The sequence below is a fragment of the Labrus mixtus genome, chromosome 12 (assembly GCF_963584025.1).
Source record: "Labrus mixtus chromosome 12, fLabMix1.1, whole genome shotgun sequence".
Lineage (NCBI taxonomy): Eukaryota > Metazoa > Chordata > Actinopteri > Labriformes > Labridae > Labrus > Labrus mixtus.
In genome coordinates this window covers 22,575,810-22,587,175 of record NC_083623.1, presented here as the reverse complement: position 1 = coordinate 22,587,175, position 11,366 = coordinate 22,575,810, and the positions used below count along the sequence as shown (strand labels likewise).

Below are 11,366 nucleotides of genomic sequence, written 5' to 3'. Positions count from 1 at the left end.
TCCAAAAATAGATATCGTATCGACCCCAAAAATCCCCAACCCCAGCCCCTTATAGTACGCTTACTTTGTAATAAGTCTTCTGTTTAGTCGTAAAATCACCTCAGAAATGTAACAAGAACAATTAAATTAGCTCTACATTTTATCATTTCAATATAAAGAGGAATGGCTGATTCATCAGAGACAACTTGTTACAAAAATAAGTATTATTTCATCATAATTACAGATTTAATAATATTTGGAACATTTTACCACCACCACTCCCTTTCTCTGTCACTCTCTCATTTACACACACACACACACACACACACACACACACACACACACACACACACACACACACACACACACACACACTCTCACACACACTGCATACAACCACATACAAATGTGTCATTTCTCTCTCTCTTTTTGGCTATGCAGTGTTTTGCTCAAGTGCTTTATGGTGATGAGGGCAGTCAGGACACAACACAGAAACAGTGCTAGGATGGACACACAAGACCACCACAGCTGCCTCGCTCCAAATACTTCCACCACTTCATCTCTCCGCCTGGCGTAATCCCGGAACAGAGCCTCCAGCTGGAAAAGGGTGCACAGGGACAGAAACAGATGGAAGATCTGGTGACCCTGACCCACAAAGTCACAGCGGCCCGGGAAGAAGCGCTCAGGGATGGGACAGGAGAAAAAGACGACTGACAGCAGGAAAAAGGCAATCTGGAGGGCATGGAAGGGCAGCGAGGGCTCCTGTGCCCAGGAGACAGTACACAGGCGATGGACCACAGGGCTGATGTCTAACAGGTATGCTAGGGACATCGGAATCAGCTGACAGATTCTGCGTTCCAACGGATATGGCCGGCGATACCTGGACTTAGCGAAACAGCAGCATGCACAGGAATACCACCCAAAGAACAACGCTCCAGGTAAAAACAACAGTCCAATGCAGCTTTCCCTCCATGCTGACTCTGATGCGTAGAAATAATGACCAAGCGAGGAGCCGTACTGATAGACGGCAACACCCACATAGTCCAGGAAGAAGAAGAAATAGTGTGCATGTTCAGAGTGAGACTGAAAAAGATGAGCCGCTACACTGAAACACAGATAGGTAAGGGAAGATAGCAGGAAGACACTGAGAGGCAGAGAAGCTGCATCTAAGGTGTACCCCAGGGTGCCTACGTTGGCCCACCAGCGGAACAGCAGCACAGAACCCGCCAACAAGTGAGTCCAAACATTCAGCGATTCATTGTGTCTCTGGAAGAGGCTCAGGAGGTAGCAGCGCCAGTCCTGGTTGATGGGACGGTATCCTGACAAGATGTAGGGCTCTCGGAAGAGGCTAGGGACCTGGGAGGCTACGACTGTTGGGCGAGGCGATGGAAAGGAGGAAGGGATTTCATCGGAGAGGCGGGGCAGTCTGCACCCGTGCTTGATGCTCAGGGTCAAGGCGTTGAGCTGCTGCAGAATAACACCAATCATCTCTCGGTGAGGAGAGGGACGTTAGATAGAGAACTGCTGGACAAAACACATGTAGGAGACAAAAAGAAACAAGAAGCTCAGTTAACTTGATAGTAGGTGAAATAGTGTTTACAGAATATCTGAAAACTGCAAGACTGTTTATTAAGGACGACTTAATAATAAATTAACAACAGTGTGCTTTGATATCGACAAGACTTCCCTTGGGTGCGTTTTTTCTTTAATTCATCAATCTATAAAGTGAATCAGAGCTTAAATTGTGGGGATTTTAGTTTAAATAGAAACAAACAAACCAGGTCAGAACTTCTTTAGCTTGTATTTAAAGTGTGAGGGACTCGATAGAGCAGCACGTTTGTGTACTCATTTGGCAAATTGGTCCAAGTTTAACTATTTGAACTCGTCGTTTTTGCCCGCAGACAGTCGGCAGACAGAAAATTAAAAACAGTTGACACAGTAATAAAGCAGATACACACAGCGTGAAAGCATGCTTTAGCGTCAGACATTTTTTAAACTGCAGGTCACATCCACTTAAAAAAGCAAGTATGCAGTCAAACCTGAAGTCATCGCCCTACTGTTCTCTCTCTGTCACACACACACACACACACACACACACACACACACAAACACACACACACACACACACACACACACACACACACATACACAGAACAATCCACTGTTTGTCACCAAGGAAAAGGAACACCTTGGAGTCAACAAAACAAACCATCACTGGGCACACACATACTCACAACAGCTGCTGTATCAACTCCTTTCATGGGTACCCCTTGTTGACCCCCCTTTTTTTCGTTACAAAAAATACTTCCCTATCCATGAAAATCTGCACATATTTAATCTTTCATACTTTCAAGAAGTTTTTAACTCACTTGATCTAAGTAACTTAGGCTGTTTCTGGCTGAAGCATCTCAGTGCTATGTTGGTGCTTTTGCATTTTAAGACAATTACAAATAATATTGAGAATAAATAATGTAAAGGTATGTGCATTCTCAATCAAAACAAACATGCTTGAAGTGGCCTGAAGATTTTTGGTTATCATCTAAGAAGAAACAACATCTCACCTGTTGCTCCTCTGAGGTCGGACTTCTCAGGAAAACAGAAAAGATCGATCTTGATATGCAACAAAATTTACTCCAAAGTGCACACGCCAGGTTTACTGTATCATGAGGTGAGAGGAAGATTCTGGAGGCTGAAGTGAAGAAAAAATACAGAGCTGACCTCAGCAGCCTGTAGAGCTATGTGGGCGGGGCTTATATGACCGGAAACGCCCAAAGGTCCATTTACAAGCAGACATTGATCAGCATCGACAAAGTGCTTTTTTTTTATTACAATCACATTCAATAGACCTATTGACTTTATGTAGCCTATAGGCTGATAGACCTGTAACACTTTTTAATTACACAGCCTATAACTTGGAGATAGGCCTATAAGTGAAAAACATCGTTATTTATGAAGACCTGTAATGTCCAGCCAGAACTCCGAGAGATGGGGCATTTAGGTAAACCCGTTAAAACCATATAAAATCAATGTTTAAGCAGATCAATTTGTCTCCATCTACTGTCTGTGATTGTACACTGCAGTCACATTCAAGTAGCCTTTGTATCCATTTATCTTTAGGACTGTTCGGACATACTGAATGTATAGGCTACTTTTGTAGGGATGCCATATTTTGCACACAAAGCAGAAGAAGGTTTATTTAGCCTCCAGGTTGCTAAAAATAAAATCCAAGACGACTTTATTAAGTTCATGGTCGGCTACTTTCTTTTGTCCAGTTATTATTGTTGAGTTAGACCTATAGGAGGCCGTTTTAATAGGTCCAGTTGTGATTTGATTAAAGTCCCCTCCAATATTAAAGTTTTCTTTTTTTTTACTTTATCAAAACAATGGTCTGCTATTATTAAAAAATCATACGCAAAAATGTGTACAACCCTGTCCCTCACATCAAACATTGTTACTATGACAACAGAGAAGATAGTGCTCTTGAATATTGTCAACTTCATTATACTATAGGCCTATGCTAACATTTTCATTTACAAACATGAATTCTCCAGATCGCTTCATACATTTCTGATTTTTATAAAAATAAATTACGTACTTTTTAATTAAAAACAACAATTTCATAATTTTAGGAATTATTATGACCAGGTAACCTACTTCTCTTAGACCTCCACTTAAATAAGTGTTTACCTACATAGCTATGCGTCTTAGTTGATTTATTTATTTTTGTTTTATTTTGTTTATACGTTTCTTGTATACATTCTTCTTCTCTAACAGTTAGATAGTAAACACGGTTAACACATTTTTATTAATTTAATATCAATTCTTTCTCAGGTGACAGCATCTTGACGAAGTGAGAAAACACTTTTTCTTTTTATTTCGCCATCTCGTGGACAAATTAAGAAGTAGTAAGATACGTTAGGCACAGCTTTCTTACAGCTCCGCCCATTCTTTCTCCGTTTTCCCGCGAGTTCTTCAAGAAGGCGGGACAAAGTGTCGTCACGATGGATTCTATTGGACAGTTATACGGGCACGCGCATCGACGCAAAGAATTACGTGCAGAGTTGGCCAATCGCTTTTCACGTTCTACTTGTACCCGGCACGTCGTGGCGCGAAAACCCAGCATTCGGGTAGTTGGATGTCAGCGGAGCACACTGTGGGGAAGTTTGTTTCAATATTTTAAGAATCCCTAAAGTCGAATAAACAACCGATTAAAATGGCAACCGACGTCGTAGATGACCAGGAGATGAGGGAGGCCCAGAGGGATTATCTGGACTTTCTGGATGACGATGTAAGTCTGATTTTAATTCACTTTATTAGATTGTAATGGGCTGCAATGAGAAAAAACCATGCGGTGAAAACAAAAGAACTACCCTTCAACTTACTGGTTTTAAACCAGTATCTCTGTTCACGACTTAATGACACCAGTTTGCAGATTGTAAGATGTTGTATGTTATATTTTATGCAGCTTCGTGCCACAGTTTGATGTGTATTTAGTGCAGCTGATGGCGTTAAATCATTGTTCTTCTTCCCCTCAGCTACATCTGTGTATCACAACTGAACTCACCTTTCTCATGTCCGTTTCTACAGCAAGATCAGGGGGTGTACCAAAGCAAAGTCCGGGACATGATCAGTGAAAATAAAGCTCGACTCATCGTCAACATCAACGACCTGAGGAGACGCAACGAGGCCCGGGCTGCAAAGTAAGGAAGTGTTCAGCTCTTAGTACTGATAGGTGTCATTTACAGTTACACTTACCTGATCTGAGACCAGCTGGCTGCCTTCATTTCTTAATCACAAGAATTACTGCTGAATACTAAAAGCGTTTACGGCGCAAAGCCAGACTTTCTGGTGTTTTTAAAGATTTTAAATGATAAATTACATAAATCTTTTTACAGCCTTACAGATATTGGTTTGATGTATACCAAAAAATCCCAGTTAAACACACCTGTGTTTTCTGATGACCACTGGTGTGTTATCTGGTCAGGTATGACCTGTGTGTTTTGTAATGTCATATTCTGCACATGCTGGTTTAGCCTGAAGTTGTACCATCACTGTATGTTATTTCTGATGCACCATTTCTCTGGGTTGTTACTTTAAGTAAAAAAAAAAAAAACAGCTAAAATGAATTATGGAGCTTTTGGATGTTCAGTCAATCTTCATTTGTATAGTGCCAATTCATAACAAATGTTATCTCATTAAAAGACATCTACTGAGACTGTTGGGCTTTTAAAGTGGGATAGAGGGAGATACAGGTAGAAGGACGGAGACAGACAGAGCAACAACAATGAATAGGCTAGATTTATAGCTACACTGTCTGTAGTAATGGTAAAAGTATTTGTAGTATTAGCATTAACAGCTCAGTATCAGAGGACCTGAATTCACATCTTGACCAGTTAAATGAAACAATTGTGACTACATTAGGAATTATTCTGCCCCAGTGTGAAACAAAGAAAAGAAAAACACACAGAGTAAAATACATGAAGTAGGTCCATGAATCATTTGTCCTCTGCTCTCTTTCAGACTCATGGGTAATGCGTTTGAGGAGCTGCTGGCCTTCCAGCGGGCTCTGAAAGACCTCGTGGCCTCGGTCGATGCCACCTACGCCAAGCAGTACGAGGAGTTCTTCATCGGCCTGGAGGGCAGCTTCGGCACCAAGCACGTCACCCCGAGAACTCTGACGTCCCGCCTGCTGGGCAGCATGGTGTGCGTGGAAGGCATCATCACCAAGTGTGAGTTGTTTGTTTATGTTGTCAATGAATACTTGTTACTTTAAAGGCTTAATTTAAATCTTTTGTTCCAGCATGTTTCCTTGACAAAGTGATCTGAACGTGTGTTAATTTTCTCCCTTCACGTTGTTCTGCAGGCTCTCTGGTGCGTCCTAAAGTTGTGCGCAGCGTCCACTACTGCCCAGCCACCAAGAAGACGATGGAGAGGAAGTACACGGACATGACCTCCCTGGATGCCTTCCCCTCCAGTGCCATCTACCCTACCAAGGTAACTTTCCTCTGTTTTTCAGTCGACTTCAAAAGCTCGATTTCCCACCATGATTGTCTCCTCATTCTTCCTCCTTCTCCATGCATCACTTAACTACTAATTCTCCCCCTCCCCCCCCCAGGATGATGAGAACAACCCTCTGGAGACAGAGTTTGGCCTCTCCAGCTACAAGGACCACCAGACCATCACAGTACAGGAGATGCCAGAGAAAGCGCCTGCTGGTCAGCTGCCCCGCTCAGTGGACATCATCCTGGACAACGACCTGGTGGACGTGGTCAAACCCGGAGACAGAGTGCAGGTCATCGGGACGTACCGCTGCCTGCCTGGCAAGAAGGGAGGGTTCACCTCCGGCACGTTCAGGTGAGAGTTGAGGAAGTTAGCTCATGAGCGCTGTGTGTATCTGATTACAGGAAGCTGAGTTAACCCTTTTTTCTTTCCTGTTGGTTTCCATGTTCTTCTACTCCAGGACCATCATGATCGCCTGCCATGTCAAACAAATGAGCAAGGAAGTGGCCCCCCACTTCTCGGCCGACGATGTCGCCAAAATCAGGAACTTCAGCAGGACTCGCTCCAAGGTGAGACGTCCAGCCTTCTAGCTTTTAGAGCTGGTTAACTTCATCTTCACCCTATCTTGATGAAATCATTAATTCTCCCTTTTCTATTTTTTACACAGGATGTGTTCGATCAGCTGGCTCGCTCCCTTGCTCCCAGTATCCACGGCCACGAGTACATCAAGAAGGCCATTCTTTGCTTGCTGCTGGGCGGTGTGGAGAAGGTGCTGGAAAACGGGTCCCGCATCAGAGGAGACATCAACGTCCTTCTTATTGGTACCAGAGTTTTATGTGTTTATTTTAATTTAACTGTCACACTAAGTCTGCTTTGAAGCAGATCTTTTTATTGGACGTCTCTCATCATGCGTTCTTATCTGCCAGGTGATCCATCAGTGGCCAAGTCCCAGCTGCTGCGTTATGTCCTCCACACAGCACCCAGGGCCATCCCCACCACTGGGAGAGGCTCGTCCGGAGTGGGTCTGACCGCCGCGGTCACCACAGACCAGGAGACAGGTACGGTGTCATGTAAACTCAAAGAGCACATTCACTTTGCATTACAGCTCAGTCACAGATCATCATCTAACTGTTATCACTGAATCTTCCACTCATTTCTCTCTGTCAACTCACAAGCCAGTCTCCTTCTTCTTCTTCTTCTTCTTCTTCTTCTCCTCCAGGTGAGCGTCGTTTGGAAGCCGGTGCCATGGTGCTGGCCGACCGCGGCGTTGTCTGCATTGATGAGTTCGACAAAATGTCCGACATGGATCGCACAGCCATCCACGAGGTGATGGAACAGGGCCGAGTCACCATCGCAAAGGCCGGCATCCACGCCCGCCTCAACGCCCGCTGCTCAGTGCTGGCCGCTGCCAACCCCGTCTACGGCCGGGTGAGTAACTAACCTAACAGAAACCTGTCCTCTGAAACCATGAGTAGGGGGTGGGATTTTTCCAGATTGAATAATTTTAAGATACATCGATAAGATACTTTGACTGATCTATGATGAGGTGTAATTTTCCTCCTTCTTTGTCTTTTGCCCGTCACATCCCTAATTAATTGTGCTCTGATTTTTCAGTACGACCAGTACAAAACCCCCATGGAAAACATCGGCCTGCAGGACTCCCTGCTGTCACGTTTTGACCTCCTGTTCATCGTGCTGGATCAGATGGATCCTGAGATGGACCGGGAGATCTCTGATCACGTGCTGAGGATGCACCGCTACAGGGACCCTCGTGAGCAGGAGGGAGCAGGTATTGCGCGTCAGGATTGTGTACTGTAATTTGAAGAACATTTGTTTTTAAGCATGTCTAAAATTACATATCTTTTTTTTTTTATAGCCATGGCTTTTGGGGGGACAGTGGAAGTGCTCACCACAGAAGACCCGGATGCAGTGGCAGAAGAGCAGGAAGAGCTTCAGATCTACGAGAAACACAACAACCTGCTGCATGGAACCAAGAGAAAGAAGTACGCAGTGATCTCATCACAGTCAAAACTTTTCTTTAATGAATTAACAAGTGAAATAGACGGCTTGATCACCTGCTGTTAAACGACAAAGTCAGCATCATGGTCTTAACATGTTCTTTGTCTCAGGGAGAAGATTGTGAGCAAGGAGTTCATGAGGAAGTACATCCACATTGCCAAGGCGGTGACCCCTGTGCTGACAGAGGAGGCAGCCAATCACATCGCAGAGGAGTATTCAAGGCTGAGAAGCCAGGAGCAGATGGGTGCTGATATCGCCAGGGTGAGAACCGGCACACATACACATCATTCAATAGGACAGTGAAAGTAGTTATTATCTGACAGTGAAGATTGGTACTTAGAGAAAACATTTCTGCTCAGTGTAACTATGACACATTGTTTTAGAGCTTCCAGTGAAAGGTTTAAATGTTCATTGTAACTTGGACGAATAAACAGCTAGCCCAGGCCGAGTCGAGAGCATACTAAGCTGCTCTGACCTCGTTCCATCTCCTCCTCTCCAGACCTCTCCAGTGACGGCCCGTACACTCGAGACTATGATCCGTCTGTCCACGGCACACGCCAAGGCGCGAATGAGCAAAGCCGTGGAGCTGGAGGACTCCGAGGTGGCCGTGGAACTAGTTCAGTTTGCCTACTTCAAAAAGGTCAGTGTTGTTGATGTCTGCCAAAATCATTCCTCTTCTGTTTTTTTTTTAAAGCACACATAACTGTTGTTTCTGCAAAGATTTCTACAGTGAAGTTTGAGTGATGTTCACGTCTTGGGGGGGTTGTGACCTGATGTCCTCTGCAGGTTCTGGAGAAGGAGAAGAAACGTTCGAGAAAAGACAAAGACTCTGGTTCAGAGGAGGAGGAGGAGGAGGTCACTCAGCCTTCACAGAAAACTACAAAGAAGAGGTAGACACAAAACAACAACAAATACCTGCTCTTTGAAATAATTGTTTTTCTTCAGGCAATAATAACATTTGACTGTGTCCTGCAGGGGGCTGAGTGGCACTCAGGGCAGTGATGCCTACAGCCCATATGACTTCAGTGAAGATCAGGATGTCCCTGAAAGTAAGCTTCATTTTAATCACCTTCATGCACCACTGTGGACAGCATTCACATTCCTTATTACACATCTCATACACTCATTTTCTGTTAGGGTCTTTACATTCTTCCATTGATCCTTCTCTGTGATATTGTTTGAAGAGCCGGGGGACATGATTTTTCTGTACAAAGTTTGAAGGACCATCATAATAAAAATCAGTGTTGTAAAGAAACCATGTATATTTATTAATGTCAGAGGGAAATATTTAACTCCCCTGCATTTCTTTGACATTTGTATCTACTGGTCACTTTGATACACATTATACTGCCTTGTGTTTTATTACACTTTGAAAACACAACATTTAAAGGAGTAATATATAACTCTGACACCTGGTGTTTAAAATGGTTACTGCAGTTCAAATTCAAAACATTGTAGAGAGACGACTCCCCTCACCCTCTCCTCTCGAGAATCGATGTGCAAGCAGGTCACCATGTGGTGGACACTGAAGCTTCAGTGTTTATCCAGCTCTGCATCGGTCTTGAAACCTTTCTGCGTTCTAACCTCTCTCCATATTAGAAAAGCATCTCCAATATTGAGCCTAGTTTTTCCACGTGTAGTTCAGACTTTTTAGGTCGGGTAGAATCAGATGTGAAGGTGCCGTAAAACCGTCTACCTTCTCTGGTCAAAACAAAACAGAGCATTCAGGACCGGAGTCTAATCTTACGAGGACATACTGGCTGCTGCATTGTTGTCAGAGAAGTCAGCACTTCAGCATGTTTCCTTAATGTCTGATGATATATTAAGGTCATTTTAGGTATTTTACAGACTGGACCTTTTCATTTTTACTTGCATGATTACACAGCAGAGGCATGTCATTCTGCTTCACAACTAATACAGCTTATTTAGGTACTCACTGCAGTTTGATCCCCTTCAACCAGTGAGAATACTTAAAACATGAGTAGTAAAGGGGCTCGGGGTCAAAGGTCTGAACTCTATGAAAGAATACCTTCAGATTAAAGTTTAAGTTTCCAGAGGATTTAAGAGTCTGCTCTGCCTTGTTTTAATAGAATGACTGTTTAAAAATAATCTCTAATGTATTTGAGGTCTGATGATTTCTTTTACCCCTTTAGTCCAAGCAGGCACTCCAAAACCAGCCAAGGTACCGAGGGAGGAAGAGGAGGCGATGGATGCCACCTCCCAGGCTGAAGACACTGGGCTGTCTGCAGAGAGGTGGGTGATGAAAACAAACAGAAGTGAGAGTACAGTTTACATGATTCAGTTCTTACTAACTGCTACACAAATTAGGACAAAGGTCATTTAGCTGGGATAGACTTGTAGGTATGTTTACTTTGGTTTGCACAATCTCCTGTGAAATAAAATATCAGGCTTCTTTTTATTCTTAAATGTTAGTGTGATGTGAAAGATTGTAATCTCTCCTCGTGTCCTCCGACAGGCTGAAGGAGTTCAAGTCGTCCCTGTTCGCAGTGTTCCAGTCTGCTCACGCTCAGTCCGTGAAGATGAAGACCCTGATGGACGACATCAACAAAGCGCTTGAGAATCGCTTCACAGAGCCCGAAGTTCGATCGGCTTTAGCCCGCATGCAAGAAGACAACCAGGTCATGGTCGCCGATGACATCATCTTCCTCATCTGAGGACAACGTGTGTTTCTTGAATTGATTCCACAGACTCTGAAAGAAACAGTGATTTATTACCAAATGTACATAATGACCCCCCCCCCCCCCCCATTTATTTTTCATCCATTCTGTTGTTGTCTCTTTTTCTATAATGTTAACATTCTGCTCACATCAATAACCCGTGATCATCAGGAACAGTTTATTCTGATGTTGGATTGGGTTTCACTGGTGCAGCCTGGAGAAACAGAGCAGCACCCAGCTTCTTTTTTCTGAGCTGTAAAAATATATTCATGAACATTTATGAGCTTCATCTGCATCAACACACTGCCATTAGAGTGATTCCTGAACAGCTCAGTTCATATGAGGGAGGCAGGTTTTACAGTTCTGTGCATTTACAACTTTTGTGGAGCAATAAAACAGTCTGTGTATTCAACACCATAAAAAAGACAGTATAGACCAGCACTAGTGTTGTCTGGATGTGTATATAGTTCAAAACAAGTATTGAAGTGGTGAAAAAACTGTAGTTAAAAAATAAATAAATGTAACTCTTTTGAAAATGATTTGTGTTCTCAAATGATTTGACGGTGCTAAAAGAAAATGTGGCTGTGGGCATGCTTGTGCACTGAGTCTGCATACTTTACATCATCTAGATTGATTTTATTTATTATTGTGTCATGCTTAATATGCCCAGCCCAAAACAGACTCACAAGA

General features: G+C 43.4%; 2 protein-coding genes across 2 annotated transcripts; one reads left to right on the top strand and one right to left on the bottom strand.

The window, feature by feature from the left end:
• Positions 1-338: 338 nt before the first annotated feature.
• On the bottom strand, positions 339-1,491 carry paqr8 (progestin and adipoQ receptor family member VIII). The gene has a single exon (XM_061051427.1). The coding sequence runs from the start codon at positions 1,465-1,467 to the stop codon at positions 391-393; it is 1,077 nt and encodes a 358-aa protein (XP_060907410.1). The 5' UTR covers positions 1,468-1,491; the 3' UTR covers positions 339-390.
• Positions 1,492-4,084: 2,593 nt separating this feature from the next.
• On the top strand, positions 4,085-11,215 carry mcm3 (minichromosome maintenance complex component 3). Its single transcript, XM_061052595.1, has 17 exons — positions 4,085-4,267; positions 4,567-4,679; positions 5,500-5,708; positions 5,843-5,973; positions 6,095-6,333; positions 6,440-6,548; positions 6,647-6,800; positions 6,906-7,037; positions 7,199-7,407; positions 7,594-7,768; positions 7,856-7,982; positions 8,109-8,259; positions 8,498-8,638; positions 8,785-8,888; positions 8,974-9,047; positions 10,152-10,251; positions 10,475-11,215. Exons 1-17 carry the CDS (start codon positions 4,193-4,195, stop codon positions 10,671-10,673), a joined length of 2,442 nt encoding a protein of 813 aa, XP_060908578.1. The 5' UTR covers positions 4,085-4,192; the 3' UTR covers positions 10,674-11,215.
• Positions 11,216-11,366: the final 151 nt, after the last annotated feature.

Bases quoted from the DNA above. Each gene is read 5' to 3' on its own strand.
- mcm3 (XM_061052595.1), top strand. From the start codon at position 4,193: ATGGCAACCGACGTCGTAGATGACCAGGAGATGAGGGAGGCCCAGAGG. The intron at 8,260-8,497 runs GTGAGAACCGGC...CCTCCTCTCCAG, and splicing joins TGGGTGCTGATATCGCCAGG to ACCTCTCCAGTGACGGCCCG. The intron at 10,252-10,474 runs GTGGGTGATGAA...GTCCTCCGACAG, and splicing joins ACTGGGCTGTCTGCAGAGAG to GCTGAAGGAGTTCAAGTCGT.
- paqr8 (XM_061051427.1), bottom strand. From the start codon at position 1,467: ATGATTGGTGTTATTCTGCAGCAGCTCAACGCCTTGACCCTGAGCATC.